Source organism: Scyliorhinus torazame, chromosome 1 (genome assembly GCF_047496885.1).
Source record: "Scyliorhinus torazame isolate Kashiwa2021f chromosome 1, sScyTor2.1, whole genome shotgun sequence".
NCBI classification, from domain to species: domain Eukaryota; kingdom Metazoa; phylum Chordata; class Chondrichthyes; order Carcharhiniformes; family Scyliorhinidae; genus Scyliorhinus; species Scyliorhinus torazame.
In genome coordinates this window covers 215,313,075-215,335,403 of record NC_092707.1, presented here as the reverse complement: position 1 = coordinate 215,335,403, position 22,329 = coordinate 215,313,075, and the positions used below count along the sequence as shown (strand labels likewise).

Below are 22,329 nucleotides of genomic sequence, written 5' to 3'. Positions count from 1 at the left end.
CCCAGCCCCCGCTGCCGACTCCCCAGCCCCCCCTGCCGACTCCCCAGCCCCCCCTTCCGACTCCCCAGCCCCCCCTTCCGACTCCCCAGCCCCCCCTGCCGACTCCCCAGCCCCCCCTGCCGACTCCCCAGCCCCCCCTGCCGACTCCCCAGCCCCCCCTGCCGACTCCCCAGCCCCCCCTGCCGACTCCCCAGCCCCCCCTGCCGACTCCCCAGCCCCCCCTGCCGACTCCCCAGCCCCCCCTGCCGACTCCCCAGCCCCCCCTGCCGACTCCCCAGCCCCCCCTGCCGACTCCCCAGCCCCCCCTGCCGACTCCCCAGCCCCCCCTGCCGACTCCCCAGCCCCCCCTGCCGACTCCCCAGCCCCCCCTGCCGACTCCCCAGCCCCCCCTGCCGACTCCCCAGCCCCCCCTGCCGACTCCCCAGCCCCCCCTGCCGACTCCCCAGCCCCCCCTGCCGACTCCCCAGCCCCCCCTGCCGACTCCCCAGCCCCCCCTGCCGACTCCCCAGCCCCCCCTGCCGACTCCCCAGCCCCCCCTGCCGACTCCCCAGCCCCCCCTGCCGACTCCCCAGCCCCCCCTGCCGACTCCCCAGCCCCCCCTGCCGACTCCCCAGCCCCCCCTGCCGACTCCCCAGCCCCCCCTGCCGACTCCCCAGCCCCCCCTGCCGACTCCCCAGCCCCCCCTGCCGACTCCCCAGCCCCCCCTGCCGACTCCCCAGCCCCCCCTGCCGACTCCCCAGCCCCCCCTGCCGACTCCCCAGCCCCCCCTGCCGACTCCCCAGCCCCCCCTGCCGACTCCCCAGCCCCCCCTGCCGACTCCCCAGCCCCCCCTGCCGACTCCCCAGCCCCCCCTGCCGACTCCCCAGCCCCCCCTGCCGACTCCCCAGCCCCCCTGCCGACTCCCCAGCCCCCCCTGCCGACTCCCCAGCCCCCCCTGCCGACTCCCCAGCCCCCCCTGCCGACTCCCCAGCCCCCCCTGCCGACTCCCCAGCCCCCCCTGCCGACTCCCCAGCCCCCCCTGCCGACTCCCCAGCCCCCCCGCCGACTCCCCAGCCCCCCCGCCGACTCCCCAGCCCCCCCGCCGACTCCCCAGCCCCCCCGCCGACTCCCCAGCCCCCCCGCCGACTCCCCAGGCCCCCCGTCGACTCCCCAGGCCCCCCTGCCGACTCCCCAGGCCCCCCTGCCGACTCCCCAGGCCCCCCTGCCGACTCCCCAGGCCCCCCTGCCGACTCCCCAGACCGCCCAGCCGACTCCCCAGACCGCCCTGCCGACTCTCCAGACCGCCCTGCCGACTCCCCCGACCGACTCCCCAGACCCCCCCTTCCGACTCCCCAGAACCCCTACAACTCCCCAGACCCGACTCCCCAGCCCCCCCTCCCGACTCCCCAGGCCCCCCTCCCGACTCCCCAGGCCCCCCTCCCGACTCCCCAGGCCCCCCTTCCGACTCCCCAGGCCCCCCTTCCTACTCCCCAGGCCCCTCTTCCGACTCCCCAGACGCCCCTGCCGACTCCCCAGACCCCCCTGCCGACTCCCCAGACCCGCCTGCCGACTCCCCAGACCCGCCTGCCGACTCCCCAGACCCGCCTGCCGACTCCCCAGACCCGCCTGCCGACTCCCCAGACCCGCCTGCCGACTCCCCAGACCCGCCTGCCGACTCCCCAGACCCGCCTGCCGACTCCCCAGACCCGCCTGCCGACTCCCCAGACCCGCCTGCCGACTCCCCAGACCCGCCTGCCGACTCCCCAGCCCCCCCTGCCGACTCCCCCGACCCCCCTGCCGACTCCCCCGTCCCCCCTGCCGACTCCCCAGACCCCCCTGCCGACTCCCCAGAACCCCTCCAACTTCCCAGACCCGACTCCCCAGGCCCCCCTCCCGACTCCCCAGCCCCCCCTGCCGACTCCCCAGGCCCCCCTGCCGACTCCCCAGGCACCCCCTTCCGACTCCCCAGAACCCCTACAACTCCCCAGACCCGACTCCCCAGGGCCCCCTCCCGACTCCCCAGGGCCCCCTCCCGACTCCCCAGGCGCCCCTCCCGACTCCCCAGGCCCCCCTCCCGACTCCCCAGGCCCCCCTCCCGACTCCCCAGGCCCCCCTCCCGACTCCCCAGGCCCCCCTCCCGACTCCCCAGGCCCCCCTCCCGACTCCCCAGGCCCCCCTCCCGACTCCCCAGGCCCCCCTCCCGACTCCCCAGGCCCCCCTCCCGACTCCCCAGGCCCCCCACCCGACACCCCAGACGCCCCTGCCGACTCCCCAGACCCGCCTGCCGACTCCCCAGACCCGCCTGCCGACTCCCCAGACCCGCCTGCCGACTCCCCAGACCCGCCTGCCGACTCCCCAGACCCGCCTGCCGACTCCCCAGACCCGCCTGCCGACTCCCCAGACCCGCCTGCCGACTCCCCAGACCCGCCTGCCGACTCCCCAGACCCGCCTGCCGACTCCCCAGACCCGCCTGCCGACTCCCCAGACCCGCCTGCCGACTCCCCAGACCCGCCTGCCGACTCCCCAGACCCGCCTGCCGACTCCCCAGACCCGCCTGCCGACTCCCCAGACCCGCCTGCCGACTCCCCAGACCCGCCTGCCGACTCCCCAGACCCGCCTGCCGACTCCCCAGACCCGCCTGCCGACTCCCCAGACCCGCCTGCCGACTCCCCAGACCCGCCTGCCGACTCCCCAGACCCGCGTGCCGACTCCCCAGACCCGCCTGCCGACTCCCCAGACCCGCCTGCCGACTCCCCAGACCCGCCTGCCGACTCCCCAGACCCGCCTGCCGACTCCCCAGACCCGCCTGCCGACTCCCCAGACCCGCCTGCCGACTCCCCAGACCCGCCTGCCGACTCCCCAGACCCGCCTGCCGACTCCCCAGACCCGCCTGCCGACTCCCCAGACCCGCCTGCCGACTCCCCAGACCCGCCTGCCGACTCCCCAGACCCCCCTGCCGACTCCCCAGACCCCCCTGCCGACTCCCCAGACCCCCCTTCCGACTCCCCAGACCCCACTGCCGACTCCCCAGGCCCCCCTGCCGACTCCCCAGGCCCCCCTGCCGACTCCCCAGCCCCCCCTTCCGACTCCCCAGACCCCCCTTCCGACTCCCCAGACCCCCCTTCCGACTCCCCAGACCCCCCCCCTCCGACTCCCCAGACCCCCCCTCCGACTCCCCAGACCCCCACTGCTGACTCCCCAGATCCCCCTGCCGACTCCCCAGGCCCCCCTGCCGACTCCCCAGGCCCCCCTGCCGACTCCCCAGGCCCCCCTGCCGACTCCCCAGGCCCCCCTGCCGACTCCCCAGGCCCCCCTGCCGACTCCCCAGGCCCCCCTGCCGACTCCCCAGGCCCCCCTGCCGACTCCCCAGGCCCCCCTGCCGACTCCCCAGGCCCCCCTGCCGACTCCCCAGGCCCCCCTGCCGACTCCCCAGGCCCCCCTGCCGACTCCCCAGGCCCCCCTGCCGACTCCCCAGGCCCCCCTGCCGACTCCCCAGGCCCCCCTGCCGACTCCCCAGGCCCCCCTGCCGACTCCCCAGGCCCCCCTGCCGACTCCCCAGACCCCCCTGCCGACTCCCCAGACCCCCCTGCCGACTCCCCAGACCCCCCTGCCGACTCCCCAGACCCCCCTGCCGTCTCCCCAGACCCCCCTGCCGACTCCCCAGGCCCCCTTGCCGACTCCCCAGGCCCCCCTGCCGACTCCCCAGGCCCCCCTGCCGACTCCCCCGACCCCCCTGCCGACTCCCCCGACCCCCCTGCCGACTCCCCCGACCCCCCTGCCGACTCCCCAGAACCCCTCCGACTTCCCAGACCCGACTCCCCAGGCCCCCCTGCCGACTCCCCAGACCCCCTGCCGACTCCCCAGACCCCCGCCGACTCCCCAGCCCCCCCTGCCGACTCCCCAGAACCCCTCCAACTTCCCAGACCCGACTCCCCAGGCCCCCCTCCCGACTCCCCAGGCCCCCCTGCCGACTCCCCAGCCCCCCCTGCCGACTCCCCTGCCGACTCCCCTGCCCCCCCTGCCGACTCCCCAGCCCCCCCCGCCGACTCCCCAGCCCCCCCCGCCGACTCCCCAGCCCCCCCCTGCCGACTCCCCAGCCCCCCCTGCCGACTCCCCAGCCCCCCCTGCCGACTCCCTAGCCCCCCCTGCCGACTCCCCAGCCCCCCCTGCCGACTCCCCAGCCCCCCTGCCGACTCCCCAGCCCCCCCTGCCGACTCCCCAGCCCCCCCGCCGAATTCCCAGCCCCCCCGCCGAATTCCCAGCCCCCCCGCCGACTCCCCAGCCCCCCCGCCGACTCCCCAGCCCCCCCGCCGACTCCCCAGCCCCCCCTGCCGACTCCCCAGCCCCCCCTGCCGACTCCCCAGCCCCCCCTGCCGACTCCCCAGCCCCCCCTGCCGACTCCCCAGCCCCCCCTGCCGACTCCCTAGGGCCCCCTGCCGACTCCCCAGCCCCCCCTGCCGACTCCCCAGCCCCCCCTGCCGACTCCCCAGCCCCCCCTGCCGACTCCCCAGCCCCCCCTGCCGACTCCCCAGCCCCCCCTGCCGACTCCCCAGCCCCCCCTGCCGACTCCCCAGCCCCCCCTGCCGACTCCCCAGCCCCCCCTGCCGACTCCCCAGCCCCCCCTGCCGACTCCCCAGCCCCCCCTGCCGACTCCCCGGCCCCCCCTGCCGACTCCCCGGCCCCCCCTGCCGACTCCCCGGCCCCCCCTGCCGACTCCCCAGCCCCCCCTGCCGACTCCCCGGCCCCCCCTGCCGACTCCCCAGGGCCCCCTGCCGACTCCCCAGGGCCCCCTGCCGACTCCCCAGCCCCCCCTGCCGACTCCCCAGCCGCCCCTGCCGACTCCCCAGCCCCCCCTGCCGACTCCCCAGCCCCCCCTGCCGACTCCCCAGGGCCCCCTGCCGACTCCCCGGGCCCCCCTGCCGTCTCCCCGGGCCCCCCTGCCGTCTCCCCGGGCCCCCCTGCCGTCTCCCCGGGCCCCCCTGCCGTCTCCCCGGGCCCCCCTGCCGTCTCCCCGGGCCCCCCTGCCGTCTCCCCGGGCCCCCCTGCCGTCTCCCCGGGCCTCCCTGCCGTCTCCCCGGGCCCCCCTGCCGTCTCCCCGGGCCCCCCTGCCGTCTCCCCGGGCCCCCCTGCCGTCTCCCCGGGCCCCCCTGCCGTCTCCCCGGGCCCCCCTGCCGTCTCCCCGGGCCCCCCTGCCGTCTCCCCGGGCCCCCCTGCCGACTCCCCAGGCCCCCTCACGACTCCCCAGGCCCCCCTGCCGACTCCCCAGACGCCTCTGCCGCCTCCCCAGACCCCCCCCCCCCGCCGACTCTCCAGACCTCCGCCGACTCCCCAGACCCCCCCCCCCCCCCCCCCCCGCCGACTCCCCAGACCTCCACCCCCCCCCCCCGCCGACTCCCCAGACCCTCCCTGGTCTCCACCCCCACTGAGTCCCCAGGCCCCCCCCCCGTCTGCTGACTCCCCAGACCCCCCCTCCCACCGACTCCCTAGACCCCCCCAATCCCACACAACCCAGATGCACAAAACACCGATCCTCCAAACCACAGATCCCCAGCACCCCAGACCCACAAATCTCGCTCAGCTTCCCCCCGCCCCTCCCCAAGCTCTCTGCCCCCTTCACATTCACTTGCCCAACCCTCCTCTCCACAATCCGACCTGTCCCTCTTCCCCTTTCATCTGTCCAGCTCCTTTGATTCATTACAACAATGATTATACTACAAAAGTATTTCAGTTCCTCGAAAGAGTTTTGGCGTGGCTAGTGTTTGTGAAAGGGCTATATAAATTCAAGTTCTTTTTCTTCACCTGGACTCTCTTTCCCCCTCTCTATTTCTCCAGCTTCGCTCTACTCCCCTTATTTTACCCTTCTCCGCCCCTGGACTCTCCCATCTCTCCCCTCCTGTCTCATATCCCTCCCCCCTCCATATCCCCACCCCATAACCCTCCCAATTCACACCTCCCCCTTCCTCTGTGTCTCTTCATACCACATGTATTATGAAATCATAAGAGCACTGGACGGAGTAGATATGGGGAAACTGATCCCATTGGTGTTAGAACCAGAGGACACTGTTTTAAGGCAACAAAAAAAACTTCATGCAGCGAGTGCTTGGGATCTGGAATGCACTTGAAAAAAATAAACTTTAGAGTAGCCAATGATTTTTCTTTTCCAATAAAGGGGCAAATTTGTGTGGCCTATCCACCTAACCAGCACATCTTTGGGTTGTGGGGGTGAAACCCACGCAAACATGGGGAGAATGTGCAAACTTCACACAGACAGTAACCCAGGGCCGGGATTCGAACCCGGGTCCTCAGCGCTGCAGTTGCAGTGCTAACCATTGTGCCACATGCCGCCCTTGGAATGCACTTTGAGGGTAGTGGAAGCAAATTCAATTGTGGCTTTAAAAGGGCACTTGAATGAGCTAATGAAGGGAAGGGTTTTGCAGGGAAAGGGAGGGGTGTGGGACTAGCTCAATAGTTCTTGCCTCCCCCGTTGTAATCATTTTATGAACATCAGCTTCTTTAATCTCACCACAAAACTGAAATCTCATATCTGCAGAATGGTAGCACTGGTTAGCACTGCTGCCTCACAGCATCAGGAACCCGGTCCAATTCAGGCTTTGGGTGTGTGGAGTTTGCACTTTCTTCCTGTGTCTGGGTTTCCTCCGGGTGCTCACCCGGTTTCCACCCACAGTCCAAAGATGTGCAGTTTAGGTGGATTGGTCAGGCTAAATTGCCCCTTAGTGTTCAGGGATGTGCAGGTTAGATGGGGTTACTGGGATAGGGTGAGGGAGTGGGCCTAGTTTGGTTGCTCTTTCCAAGGGTTGGTGCAGACTCGATGGGCCGAATGGCCTCCTTCTGCACTGTATGGATTCTCAGAAAATTGCATCATCTCTGAAACATTAACATCCTTCTCAAACCGATGTTCTCCCAAATTGAACACCATACCAGTTGAGGCTGAACTAGTGTTATAAAGGTTCATTATAACCTCATTGCTTTTAGACTTTATTCTGCTATTTAGGAAGCCTGGATCCCATTTGCCATTTTCATGATTTTCACCATCTGCCCTGACACCTTCAACAATTAGTGCACAGTTGGCTGGACAGCTAGTTTGTGATGCAGAGCGAGGCAGCAGTGCAGGTTCAGTTACTGAATTGACTGAGGTTATTCATGAAGGCCCCGCTTTCTCAAACTTGCCCCTCGCCTGAGGTGTGGTGATCCTCAGGCTAAATCACCACCAGTCAGCTCTCCCCCCTCAAAGGGGAAAGCAGTCCTTTGGTCTGCTGGTCATCTGGGACTATGTCAACTTTACTTTTACTTTACCCTAGGTATCTGTTTCTATAGCAACTTTACAAATGTACCCTTTATTTTATATTGTGCATCCTCTTTCTTCCTACTAAAGTATCATTTCAAACTCTGCATTAAATTTCACCTGCCACCTGTCTGTCCATTCCAGCCTGTCTATATTCTTTTGAAGTCTATAAGTATCCTCCTCACAGTTCACAATTCACGTTATGTAAAATTGCAACTTTAAGTGAAATGACTTCATGTGAATCATAGGTTCCCATGGGAATCGACGTTAAAGTCAGAGTTAGCTTCCTTTGAACATTTCTCAATGGAAAAAAACAATGTACAAGTTGAAATACTGCACCGTGCATTCTTAGCTGAAATAACTATAAATTGTATAAAGAAACAATAAACTGTGCCAAATACTGCATAAGTTCTAATTACATAACACTCACCAGTCCCTCTTGGGCAATTTGTCGGGGTGGTGGATGTCTTGTTTCCACTACAGTTGGTTGGGCTTGAGATGGCTGATTATCCAATGTGTGATCTCTAGACTCTGCTACTATACATGTGGGTCAGGTGTTGTTTGGAAGGTCAGTTCGATGAATAATTTGTAGGCCTTTGCACCCGCTGTCATTTTCACTTCACCCCTGAACATTCAAAGGTCACTGCTGCCTGGTGAACATGACCTTTAGTCTTGGGTTTCTGACCCTGGTCCTCAAATGCTTTTATCCGCAGTCGGCAGAGGGCTTAGTTAACATATTGTCAACAACAATGAATTCCGTGCTCAATGTTTGTCCCAAATTGATCTTTATTGACTAAGGCTGATGTGCTGTGGGGACTGCTTGTTTTCTGGGTGTAGATAGTAAAGGGCCCATTTTCTCATAGTTTTTATCTTCTGCATACTCAATGACTAAATTTGGAGCGATTTTAGTTTTGAATTGATGGTGTAGGTTGAACAGTCAGTTCCTGGTGGAGTTAATGGAACAATGAGTCATGATCGCTAACAAGCTTGAATATGTTTTCCATGGACTGTTGGACGGTTTTCTTCTGGTGAATCTGCTTGGAGCAGTTAATACCATCATTGATCACACCGTTCACCTTGACACTCATTTGGGTTATCTTCTGTGAAGATTTCCACTGCCTGCTCCATGAGTTCGGAAGCTCTTGTTAGCTGTTGTGGTGACAAAATTCGCAGAGTCTTCTCGTCAGTTTCTGACTCTCTAGTTTCAAAGGACTGACTTCTTTGCCTCACCTTCAGCCTGACTCGGGGCTCAAAGATTAATCACAATCAGGCTCCTGAAGAGTATTTTTGACCCAAACAAGCTCTGAGATATGGAAAACAATTTTACTTGTTACAGTATCAAATGCTTCTCTCGCACAGACTTTAAAATGGCTGTGGAAGGGTCATTTGCACCCGAAACATTAACTCTGTTTCTCTCCACAGATGTTACTAGACCTGCTGAGTTTATGCAGCATTTTCTGTTTTTATTTCAAATGTCTTGGCTGCCTCACCTGATGAAAAACTCCACAGCATGTGCAAAATCTAAATCAGCTTGCAGAATCAAGAGATGGGCCTTTTCTGCACAGAAATTAACTGCCTAGCTTCTACTTCCTCCTTGCAAAATAAACCTTTTGGTTTGAATGTTTTTTGTTGCGAAATTTGATTCCAAATTATTTTGAAGAAAAAAAACATTCCCTGGAGTGCAAATGTCTCCAGTCGCACTTGCTTCAGAATGGCGGCAATCAGGTCACGGGACCCAATGTCACATTGATGCACAACAACATTGTGAAATGACACAAACAATTGAAGTCACAAATCAAGAATATTTGCCATAAAACTACGCAACTTCAAAACAATGATTGAAAGGGGCTTAATGCACTTCCAGGTTTTGGACCATCTGCAAATTTTGAAACTCGTGTACACCCAGGTCTTGATAGTTAACGTATATCAAGAAAAGGAATGGTTCTCATATCAACCCCTGGGAGCTCCACTGTGTACATTCCTCCAAACTGCAAAACTGCCATTCACCATTCTGATATAGAAGCAAAATACTGCGGATGCTGTACATCTAAAATAAGAACAAAGTGCTGGAAAAAATTCAGCAGGCCTGGTAGTTTCAAGACCATTTTGACTCTTCGGAACACAGCCTTTTGGAAATCCCTATACACCAACTTACCCTCTACTCGCATCAGAAACTCAAATCAGATTTGCGTTCAACAGGTCTTAATAGATCTGTTCTGGGCTTTCCTTCATTAATCCATACTTGTCCACGTGACTGTTAATTTTACCCCATATTATTGTTATTAAACGCTTTTCCATTACCAAGATTGCCAGTAGATGTTGGGTTTTTCCTCAGAGCCTTTGTTGTTTATGGTACAACATTTCTAAAACTCCAATTGTCTGGCAGTGTAACAAAGGAAGAATGGAGAATTATGGCCCATGCGTCTGCAATTTCTGCTGTTGCTTTCCTTAGCATTTTCAGATGCATCCCATCCAGTCCAGGTGACTTATCAACTTTAAATACAGCTAGCCTTTCTAATACCTCTTGATCATAGTTTTTTGAAGAATAAAGGGTTATGGTGTTCGGGTGGGAAAGTGGAGCTGAGTCCACAAAAGATCAGCCATGATCTCATTGAATGGCGGAACAGACTCGAAGGGCCAGATGGCCTACTCCTGCTCCTAGTCCTTATGTTTTTATGCCTGTGCTTCACCATGGGAGAGCAGCTCATTGTGTATTTAAATTCTTGTCCATTCACAATCTTCCTATTCTCAAAACATTTTGGTGTCCTGATTTTTGAGTCATCAATGGGCTGTTAAGATTCAGAGCTGCAAACCAGCTGGTAGCCTCTATTCATCTTCCAGCACCTTTTTACACCTTGTGTGTACCTGCATCATTGCATTGCATACTGTCTGCTTGAACTTCTTCTGACTCTAATTCGGGGAACTATTTTCAGAGCTTTTTGTAAGCCATTTTCTATACATTCTCTGTAACTTTCTCTTTTATTTCTTCAAATTCGATCTATGACAGTCTTATTCTTTCATGTTACCCCATCCCATACTTAACCAACATTGCTCCAAGGTTCACTTCAACTCAATCTACACCACGATCACACTTCCCAGCTCGCCCAGTCGGGAATCAATTTGGTTGTAGGGGACAGAGAGCAAGGAGTATAGGTATTGCTGAGAAAAAGGAGACATGCTGTGGAAATGTTTTTATTTTCATCAGGACACAACCACAAGAATACCAAATTTTAATGGGAACAACAATTTATATTGCATGAACAAAGGGTGCTGATTGGTTGGCAAGTGGACTCTGATTGGTAGAGTTATTGGTGTCGAGAATGCACCAGAGAACATGTAACACCAAGCTTTTGTTTAAATTCAAAAAAGGCTTTGGTTGTGGAATTGCCACGAGCAATAAACCAGGGAACAGATTTCCCCTGTGCTTTTGTCCCATTGAAAAATATGCGATGCCCAGACATATTTTTTCAGTTTGCAAAAGAGAGCCCTGTGTATATTACCTGTTGTGAACAGCCAAAGGGACATGCTGTTTAATACAATCCACCAGTCATTGGGACATACAGGCTACACACCTGCTATCAAAGCAGCAGTCAACTTTATATACCACTTTGCTGTTAAGTGCGGTAGGCAGGACATTTTTTTGTATTACCGGCAACATCCTGTTAGTGGAGAATACCACTCGTGAAGGGTCTGCATAAATGTTTGAGACCCCTTTCAAGGATAATCTGAGGTACTAAAGCTCAAAGCTACCAAACGACTAATGATAATAAGCATGTGCACCAATTAGCAAAATGTGGGTTCTGCACTAAGACCTCAACTATTATGAATATTACGAAGGGTTACAGAATCAAGATGACCAGGTGGAGTTAAGGTGCAGATCAGCCATGATATGGTGAAACATGCTTGGGGCCTGAATGACCTCTTCCAATCCCTGTGTTACCCTCACTATCGAATTGCCTGGCCTGGCTCCAATCTATAGGAGATGTCCTAATCATAGAATTTACATTGCAGAAGGAGGCCATTCGGCCCATTGAGTCTGAACCAGCCCCTGGAAAGAGCACCCCAATTAAGCCCAGGCCTCCACCCTATCCCAGTAATCCCACCTAACCTTTTTGGACACTAAGGGCAATTTATCATGGTCAGTCCACCTAATGTGCACGTCTTTGGACTGTGGGAGGAAATCGGAGCACCCGGAGGAAACCCACGCACACACGGGGAGAACTTGCAGACTCCGCACAGACAGTGACCCAAGCCGGAATCGAACCTGGGACCCTGGAGCTGTGAAGCAATTGTGCTAACCACTATGCTACTGTGCCGACCATTGTATCAAGGGTCTACCTCACTCTCCTCTTTCACTCTGCGCACCATCCCATCTAGGCACCACCTTCTCCCATCTGCTCCTGATTCACTTTTTGGATTTCTTCATCATGTGGTTTATATCCCGATTACGTCTCCTACATCCTTACCTCAAAGGTTCGATATTTCATAGAATTTCATAGAATTTACAGTGCAGAAGGAGGCCATTCGGCCCATCAAGTCTGCACCGGCTCTTGGAAAGAGCAACCTACCCAAGGTCCACACCTCCACCCTATCCCCATAACCCAGTAACCCCACCCAACACTAAGGGCAATTTTGGACACAAAGGGCAATTCTGGACATTAAGGGCAATTTTATCATGGCCAATCCACCTAACCTGCACATCTTTGGACTGTGGGAGGAAACCGGAGCACCCGGAGGAAACCCACGCAGACACGGGGAGGATGTGCAGACTCCGCACAGACAGTGACCCAAGCCGGAATCGAACCTGGGACCTTGGAGCTGTGAAGCAATTGTGCTATCCACAATGCTACCGTGCTGCCCTAAATATTAATTCAAGTTATTTTAATTTCCCACGTAAACATTCTTATCCTGCTTTGCTCCTGACCCCAACCCTACCCCAGCCCCTATTTTGTCCGCTTTTTTCTTTTAAACTCAGCCAGCTCTTTACTTACTGTGGGTAATGTTTAGAATTATGTGGGTATTATGAATTTAGCCATGCAGTATCCCTTGTGGGATCATGCTGCTGTGATTTGCCTGCTCCTCGAGGTAGGCAATATAACAGTCCAATGAAGTAGATCCTGAAGCTGTTTGGAACCTTCACTTTCTGACTGCTGGGAGATACACATGAGGACATGTGTAACTTGATGTATTTTCTTATATAGGGAGGCAGATGGAGACTCCAGACAGCTTCGATCAGCTGACAAACTGCCTGAAACCAGTGGAGCTTTTAAATGGGTAAGTACTCATTGAGCTCCCCAGAATAATTTATGGCGCTTAATACCCTTTTATAATCGGCACTTTGATGATAACATACGGTCTGTGCCATTTTCCTAACGTAGGGGGCTAGTCCGGTTGGTATAAGTGGTGGGGGTTGTATTTATAATTTGCTAAGCTATTTTTAGAGATTTTATGGGTCTGCTCATGAGTGCAGTGAATGTGGAAGAGTTGCGCTGTTTACAGTACTACACCGTGACCCATATTGACTCAATCCAGGAAGTCCAGCGTGCCGGGCAAGAGACTCTGGGCAATCATCCCCTCTCTCTATATTCACATCTAATGACTGACATAGCTTGTTAGATAGCTATACATTTAATTGCCAATGTGTCTGGTTAGAGTTTCCTGGCCATTCACTCTAGTCTGTACACTGCAACCAGGACTGCTCAGCGCAAATCCCACATGCTGTTTAGTGTTTCTGTATTATGAATCCTGTGTACGATAGGAGTATTGCTTTGCAGTTCCGGCTCCAAATAGGCTGAAGCCTTTATTGGCAGGCTGGATTACAATAACTGGGCTAACTATCAGGTAGCTGTTATTACTCGTGGGGGGGCACGAGTGGGAAATTTGCAGACGACACAGAAATTGGCCATGTAATGGATAGTGTAGAGGATAGCTCCAAAATGATACAGATGGGTTGGTGGAGTGTGCAGGAAAATGACAGAAGGAGTACTACTTGGATAAGTGTGAGGTAATGCATTTAGGGATGTCAAATAGTACAAGGGAATACACAATAAACGGGAATATACTGAGAGGGGCAGATGAAGTGAGAGATTTTGGCGTTCAAGTGCACAGGTCCCTAAAGAGAGCAGTACAAGTAGATAAGGTTATAAAGAAGGCATATGGAATGCTCTCCTTCATTGACAGAGGTATAGAATCCAATAGTAGGGCTATAATGATGGAGCAGTATGAGACACTGGTGAGGCCACAACTGGGGTATTGTGTGCAGTTCTGATCACCACCTTACAGGAAGGATGCAATTGCTCTGGAGAGAATGCAGAGAAGATTTACTAGAATGTTGCCAGGGCTGGAGAATTATAACTATGAGGTGTTTGGATAGGTTGGGGTTGATTTCCTTGGAACAGAAAAGGCTGAGGGGTGACACGATTGAGATATACAAAATTGTGAGGGGTAGAGATAGAGAAGGCAGGAGGAACCTTGGTAGATATGGACAGGATGGCAAGTGGGCGGATAAGTGGCAGATGGAATTTAACCCTGAAATGTGTGAGGTGATACACTTTGGAAGGAGTAATTTGACGAGGAAATATTCAATGAAAGGTCTGACACTGGGAAGTTCCGAAGAACAAAGGGACTTTGGCGTGTTTGCCTATATATCCCTGAATGCAAAAGGGCAGGTTAATAGGGTGGTGAAAAAGGCATATGGGACACTCGTTTTTATTAATTGGGACATAGATTACATAAGCAGGGAGGTCAAGATAGAGCTGTGTAGAACTTTGGTGAGGCCACAGCTGGAGTTCTGTGTGCAATTCTGGTTGCCACATTGTCGGAAGGATGTGATTGCACTGGAGGAGGTGCAGAGAAGATTCACCAGAATGTTGTCTGGGATGGAACATTAAGTTATGAAGAGAGGTTGGATAGGCTTGGGTTGTTTTCTGTGGAGCAGAGAAGACTGAGGGGCGACCTGATTGAAGTGTACATAATTATGAGGGGCACGGACAGGGTGGATAGGGAGCAGCTGTTCCTCTTAGTTGAAGAGTCAGTTACGAGGGGGCACAAGTTCAAAATGAGAGGCAGGAGGTTTAGGGGGGATTTGAGGAAAAGCTTTTTTACCCAGAGGGTGAAGACGGTCTGGAATGCACTCCCTGGGAGGGTGGTAGAGGAGGGTTGCCTTACATCCTTTAAAACGTACCTGGATGAGTACTTAGTATGTCATAACATTCAAGGCTATGGGCTAAGTGCTGGCAAGTGAGATTAGGTGGGCAGGTGAGGTCCTTTCATGCGTTGGTGCAGACTCGATGGGCCGAAGGGCCTCTTCTGCACTGTGGTATTCTGTGTTTGGGAGTTCAAAAGCATGGGGTTATCGATTCAAACTAAGTGGCAGAAGGATTGGAGGGGACATGAGGGAAAACCTTTTTACACAGAGGGCACTAGGGGTCTAGAATTCGCTGCCTGAGTTGACCCTAAACTTTTTAAAGAGTACTTGGATCTGTAGGGCATTGGGCCGTGTGCAGAAAGATGGGATTAAAAAGGGTACTGGGGTTGGCATGGACAAGATAGGCTGAGTGGCCTTTTTCTGTGTTCAATCTTTTCTGTGGTTCTATCGGCTCACGTGTCATTTTTTTCCCACTTTTTAAAGCTTGTCTTCTAATGGAGGACCTGGGATCAACAGCCAAACAAGAGAGCATTGCAGTTCAAAGAGACAGAGAAGAAGAGCTCAAAATTTCACAGACAACGATTTACAAACCCTCCTGAATGAGATACAACCAAGGAGAGACAGATTGCTTGGTGTGCATGGCAGGAAACCTCAGAAACCTATTTCTCGTGCCATGTGGAGGGAGGTGGCAATGACGCTGAATGCCACCTCTCTCACCTCCAGGACTGCAGACCAGTGCCGAAAAAAGTTTAATGACCTGACGAGGGCAGGCAAGGTAACACACTGGACAAAAACAGAAAATGCTGGAAATACTCAGGTCAGGTATACAAAATTGTATGGGGTAGAGATAGAGTAGATAGGAGGAGCCTGTTTCCCTTGGCAGAGAGTTCAAAAACCAGGGGTTATAGATTCAAGCTGAGTGGCAGAAGGATTAGAGGGAACATGGGAGGAACACATTTTTACGCAGAAGGTGGTGGGTGCCTGGAATTCATGCCTGGGTTGATGGTGGAGGCAGAGACCCGAAACTCTTTTAACAAGTACCTGGATCTGCACCTTAAGTACTGTAAACTGCAGGCAATGGGCCGTGTACGGGAAGATGGGATTAAAAAGGAACCTGGCTGTCTTTGGATCGGCATGAACATGATGGGCTGAATGGCCCCCTGCTGTTCTGTGTCATTTCTATGGTTCTAGGTGGCATCTGTGGAGGGAGAAAAATTTGCCTTTTCATGTTGAAGTCTTTTCATCAGAACTTTAAAAGTTAAAAACACTGAACAAGTGAAAGGAGAGAGGCCGGGAAAAACAACAAGATTGTTGAACTCAATTTTTAGTGTCCAATCCAAATCACAACCTTTGCCTTCAATTTGTTCTCTTTCTCTTTGCAGCATTTGGTTTTACTTTCAATTTTCTCTTGTTTTTGCTTTTGGACAGTCATCAGTCCGCCATTCACACCTCCTCCAGGCACATCTTGACTCAAAGACAGAAAATGCTGGAAAATCTCAGCAGGTCTGTAAGGAGAAAAGAGCTAACGTTTTGAGTCCAGATATCCCTTTGTCAAGCTAAAAGGCATAGAAAGTGGGAGATATTTATACTGTAGGGTGAGGGAATGAAAGATGAATCATAGCCACAGAAACCAAGGGAACACCGTGCTAATGGCAGTCCCCAGAGAGAACTCTTTCCCTTTGGTTTCTGTGGCTATGACTCATCTTTCATTCCCTCACCCTACAGTATAAATATCTCCCACTTTCTATGCATTTTATCTTTGACAAAGGGACATCTGGACTCAAAACGTTAGCTCTTTTCTCTCCTTACAGATGCTGCCAGACCTGCTGAGATTTTCCAGCATTTTCTCTTTTGGTTTCAGATTCCAGGATCTGCAGTAATTTGCTTTTATCCAGTGGCTTTTTGTTCTGTTACCAGTTCCTTCGGACATTCTCCAACATCTCTGTTGTTGTCTAATCTTTTCTGTCTTCCCTGCTTCTCTTAAAGCCTGATGTTATCTTTTTTTCTACTTTTCTTGAAAATTCATCAAACTGGACAATAACCTTGATTCTCTCTCCAGTGAACTGAGTATTTTTGTTGTTTTTATTTCAGATTTCCAGCATCCACAGTGTTTTGCTTTTGTAACACACTGGGCACTTTGGTGCCATCATGTTGTTCATCCTCCATTACTACATAGCTACTCATGCACACGACATGTGGTAAAAGGGAGGTGGGGGCTCTGACTTGGGGTCTCATAGTATGTGTTGTCCAGTCCCTGACTGTAGTTCCTTGCATGCAAAACCTTAAACATCTTCCAGAACTTTAACTACAAGATCTAGAACTCCAGTTGTTTGATTCCAAATGGGAAAGCGTTCTCAAATGCTCACTGAAACCTCATGACCCATGCTTTTTACAGGAGAAACTTATGCACAATGCCCGTGAGAGGCAGGAATGCAGAGGAGGCATCCCCAACATTAAGGAGCTCACCCCATATGAGGAGCAGGCTGTGGAGCTGCTGGGCAGGCAGTGTGGTCTTGCCGTGGTGGCAGATGGAGAAATCGGTGTAACAGTGCAGACTTCAGGTTAGTGTCAATGCCTCTGGAGAGACACTGTAGTATCCCAGTGCACAGCGGTTAGCACTGCTGCCTCACAGCACCAGGGACCCGGGTTCAATTCCAGCCTTGTCTGTGTGGAGTTTGTACGTTCTCCTGTGTCTGTGTGGGTTACCTCCGTACTGTAGTATCCCAGTGCACAGCGGTTAGCACTGCTGCCTCACAGCACCAGGGACCCGGGTTCAATTCCAGCCTTGTCTGTGTGGAGTTTGTACGTTCTCCTGTGTCTGTGTGGGTTACCTCCGGGTGCTCCGGTTTCCTCCCACAGTCCAAAGATGTGCAGGTTAGGTGGATTGGCCATGCTAAATTGCCCCTTAATGTCCAGGGATGTGCAGGTTAGGTTATGGGGATAGTGTGGGGGAGTGGGGCTTGGGTGGAATGCTCTTTCGGAGGATCGGTGCAAACTCGATGGGCAAATGGCCTCCTTCTGCATTGTAGGGATTCTATAATTCTATACTCCAACCGCTTACCACAGGCTCACTCCTCAAACCCTTGGGCGTTATGTTCAGAGATTCTTAGTTTATTCTCTTTTCCTGCAGAGCCTTCACAGCAGTGGGGGCCAGAGGATGATGATGACGATGATGATGATGATGAGGACGAGGAGAAGCTATGCTTCCTCATTGATTATGATGATGAGGAAGAGGATGATGAGAACAAGCCAGATCGTGAGTCCTTGCAACTTGATTCAGCTCCATGTTCCTCTGTCCCGATCCCCTCAGTCTCGCCACCTCCATCTCTGGCTTTCTCACTCCCACGCTCGGGCTCAGATATGGTCACACGAGCACAGTTAGATGACGTTAGCGAGGAAGTGGCACTGGGTGATTCCCAAGGCATGAGGGAAACGGAGGAGTGGGGAATGGGTGATGATATACCACTTCCCCAGAGGAGGCCGAGGAGAAGGATGCCCCTGACTTCAGAGCCCTGGGAGTCTGATTTCATTGGCACTCGCCCAAAGAGAAGGATGTTCAGTGAGCATCATACTTATGTGCAGGCTCTGCGTTCTGTCTTCGAAGATGTGCAACATCTGACGGCTGTGACTTTGGAGTCTACAGCCCTCATTTGCAACAGCATCAAGGAAGCTTTCACATCACTGCAGACATCAATGGAACATGTGGCAGCTTCATTGGAATCTGCAGCTCACCCCCACCTCAGAAATATCCAGGAACCAGTCCATGCCCCCACCCCCACAGAAGTGCAAAGTGCTGCACTGGCAGTAATAGGGGAGCGAATAGACAGTACCCTACGTGTTGGTTTTCAGACTCTGGGGGCTGGGATACAAACTGCTGTGTCTCAGGGTTTTCAGGATTTGATAGCTGTAATTAGACCAACCATCCCACTAGTTAATGGGAATGGAAATCAAGGTCCTAGTGCAATGGCGATGCCTGAAGGTAACCTGCCCAGAGCAGCTGGCTCTCAGGTCAGCCACACCTGGCAGGCCTCTGACCTATCATCTCACAGGAGCAGGCCAGCAGACTTTAGAAGGCGATACCAAACTGCCCATGATGAATCTCAAGAGATACAACCAGCGGCGGCTCCCTGCCAGGAGCAAGCTGCCCTAGGAGGAGGGCCACCACAGTCCCATGAGCCTTTTGTAGCACAGGAGCAGCCAATCACCTCCTGTGATACTCACGTTGCACCGAGGAGAAACAGTAGAATAGGAGACAGAAAAGCCCGTTTAGGTACTCCGGGAAAACACTCTGTGAAAAGAAAGTAGGATGAAGTGTTTACTTTTGGTTGATTAGAGAAAAAAAAGGAGAAAGTGGACTTACTTTGTGCTCAGATATTCAATCAAATAAGATTTGAATGGTCATGTAGAGCCAACAAAGTATCATGTGACGATGTAAGATGAGGACCAGAGTGAAGCAGTTATGAAGGAAAGGAGGACGAATTCTTGAGTTGTGATAAAGGTGCTGGCCTAAGATGAGAAGACTTCAGTGCTCAGTTTCGTGTAGTCACCAAGATGTCCTTGCAGCAAGCGTCAGCCTGATGCTCTCCTCCATATTGGTCTGCCTCCAGAACAGCAAGGCTTAACTCCCATGACATGTACCTGGCCTCTTTGTTTAGATTGCTATGTGTGCAGGCCACAGCAAGCATTTGCTGTATGGAGTACATGAGCTAGAGTGTACTGAAGAGCCCTGCTGCTTTTACGACCTGGATGGTCTTGTCAGTGACCATTCTGGTAAAATTATTGATCCTCACCACTCACCTCTCAGTGAGGTCATTAACCATGGAAGCAAGGCCTAGACTTTGTCCCTCAAAGCTATCATTGACCCTATTGATGAACAAGAATTCCTCTGAATGTATTCATCATGGCAACTTCATGCACATCTCTCATTGAGAATTTTTTGCATGCTGTTACACATAACCTTAGCATTCACCCAGTGAAAGCTACATCTACTCATGAAACTGAGTTGGTGGGGCAGTCCGGAATATCAGTGACAGCAGGGGTTCCTGGTGACCATGGGAGCTTGTAAAGCCACATTGATGCCAAGCTGGGCTATATTACACTGATCCCCTGTGCTTTCCTGAAATGACCGAGACAACTCAAAAGTTAAATATGGTCATCACTTTCACAGTTGCAGACAGAGCTGTGTGGACTAGTGATCTTGGCTGTAGATCTTCACACAATAACTGCCTTGTTCTTCTACGGACTGCTTGAAAGGTGCTCTCCTCACACAGTACTCCTCATTAAAGTCTGCATAAACTGTGTAGCCTGTAAATTATTTAAGGGGAGGGTAATATATTCTCAGAAGCTGCCTCAGTCTTCTTTCTTTCATCCTCTCCTGCTCCTATTCTGCCATTATAATGGAAGATAAAGGTTCAAACCTGGTTCTGAATATCTCATTGGGGGACAAAAGCATTCTTGGGGCTTCAGACCCTCAGGCCATTAGAAACATATCTAGTGTCGGGGGGGGGAGCAAAATCTCAATGTACTTCACAAATCATCCAGCTGCAGGAACTTGCTGACTAAGTTCTTGTCCCTCGTAAGGGTCAAAGATTCTTCACTTCCACCAGTCTCAGTTGATCCTTGGAGCCACTGAGCTTCCAGAAAATTTGTTTCTGTTTTCAGATTTAGCACATTGGAAGTGTCACTCGCAGAAATCCGCTGCTCCAATTCTGCTGCCCTCATACCAATAAATTCAAATGATTAACCATGATCTAATTGAATGGCGGAGCAGGCATGTCAGGCTAAATGACCTATTCCTGTTCCTATCTTCCTCACTTCAATGGGGCTTGGTGGTGGAATGTTGGGAGGACCAGCACGCGATCAGGAACTGGGCTCCACTGATTTGAAGTTGAAAAACCAGCAGAATTAGCTTCTGCCTCAATCTGTAGGATACTACATTCAATTGTCCTGATTTGGCACCTCATAACGGCAAGAAATCTCAGGGCTCGACTTTATTGAGCTTCTGTTTACACATATGCCTTTACCACCTCAACGCTTCATTTCTGTAATGCCATTTTTGCTTGTCTCCTTGATTCCACTTTTCATAAGTTACAGCAAGTTCTGAATGCCATTCCGTGTTTCTGATCCACACACATTCTCATACTCCCATCATCCTACCTTTTCTAAGATCCACTGCCTCCCTGTCCCTCTTTGAAACAGTTATAGGATTATTAATCATACTTCTAAGTCCCACTCTTTACCCTAACACTACCTTCCTGATCTCTCAGTCATATATTCATGACCTCCACACCTTATCAAATGCCTACTGTTCCAACAATTATATCCTTACCCTCCTGTTTTATTACCTCCCTGCTCTCAAAAGTTGTCTCAGAGCACATATTCTGACCCTTCCTTAATTCCTAATGAATCATTCCCAAGGAAGTTGGGGATTTTTTTTTTTGGAACATCAAATGTTTTGGCCCAGTACGCAGTCCTGTCTGTTTTCTGTCCTGCTCAGAGTTGCAGTCTTACAGACAATTTTTAAAGTATACAGAAAGACTTATGTGAACTATTAGAGTTCAGGAGAAAAAACTGGCCAAAGATTAACAGTGTGAGATGAACAGTCACATTGCCACATTAAATTTAGTGCCGCCTCTCCTCAGGAAATTCAATACATTGGATAGAGTTCATCGTAGCTGGTCTATGAAGAAGTGGGTTACAATGGCCCAATGGCTGGACAGCCCAAAATTAGATTTTGCATTAAATGCATCTGCTATTGTTTTGCCCATTTAATTGACGGCTCTGATGTCTTGATTACTCTAATTTCAACTGCACTGCTCCCTTGCAATCAGCTTTTTTAATAATATCAGAATCATAGAATCATACAGTACAGAAGAGACCCCTTCGGCCTGTCAAAACTTCACCGACAAAAACAAAACAACACTGGATTTCAAAGAATTTACAGTGCAGAAGGAGGCCATTCGGCCCATCGAGTCTGCACCGGCTCTTGGAAAGAGCACCCTACCCAAGGTCCACACCTCCACCCTATCCCAGTAACCCCACCCAACACTAAGGGCAATTTTGGACACTTAAGGGCAATTTATCATGGCCAATCCACCTAATCTGCACATCTTTGGACTGTGGGAGGAAACCGGAGCACCCGGAGGAAACCCACGCAGACACGGGGAGGATGTGCAGACTCCACACAGACAGTGACCCAAGCCAGAATCGAACCTGGGACCCTGGAGCTGTGAAGCAATTGTGCTATCCACAATGCTACTGTGCTGCCCTAATCCCACTTCCCAGCATTTGGCCCACAGCCTTGACTGTTATGACATTTCAAGTGCTCATCCAAGTACTTTTTAAAGATTGTGAAGTTTCCTGCCTCAGCTACCCCGCTAGTCAGTGAATTCCAGATTCCCACCACCTTCTGGGTGAAAAACCCTTTCCTCCAATCCCCTCCTGCCTTTCACCTTAAAATTATGCCCCATTGTTATTGACCCTTCAACTGAGGGGAATAGCTGCTTTATATCCACCTTGTCCATGCCCCTCATTATATTACACCTCAAACAGCTCCATTCTCAGCCTTCTGTGCACCAAAGATAACAACCTGAGCTTACCCAGCCTCTCTTCATAGCTAAAATGCTCCATCCCAGGCAACATCCTGTTGAATCTCCTCTGCACCCTCTCTAGTGCAATTACACCTTTCCTATACTGTAGTGTCCAGAATTGAACACAATACTCCAGCTGTGGTCTACCCAAAGTTTAATACAGCTCCAACATAACCTCCCTACTCTTATGATCTATGCCACGACTGACAAAGGCAAGTGTCCTGTGTGACTTCTTAACTACCCCATTAACTTGCCCTACCACTTCAGGGATCTGTGGACAAGCACCCCAAGATTCCTCTGAGATTTTGAGT

At 53.4% G+C, this 22,329-nt stretch overlaps 1 protein-coding gene across 4 annotated transcripts in view; it reads left to right on the top strand.

The window, feature by feature from the left end:
- LOC140418797 (uncharacterized) overlaps nt 1-22,329 on the top strand; it is a 35,047-nt gene that overhangs the window by 1,528 nt on the left and 11,190 nt on the right. For 2 of the 4 annotated variants that reach the window (XM_072502417.1, XM_072502408.1), the window contains exons 2-5: nt 12,484-12,556; nt 14,913-15,246; nt 16,825-16,990; nt 17,560-17,685. In XM_072502417.1, the coding sequence (XP_072358518.1) occupies nt 12,492-12,556; nt 14,913-15,246; nt 16,825-16,990; nt 17,560-17,685 (691 nt within the window). In that variant the 5' untranslated portion in view covers nt 12,484-12,491. The remainder of the gene's footprint in view (nt 1-12,483; nt 12,557-14,912; nt 15,247-16,824; nt 16,991-17,559; nt 17,686-22,329) is intronic. The other 2 variants (XM_072502422.1, XM_072502428.1) reach the window with 2 other exon arrangements.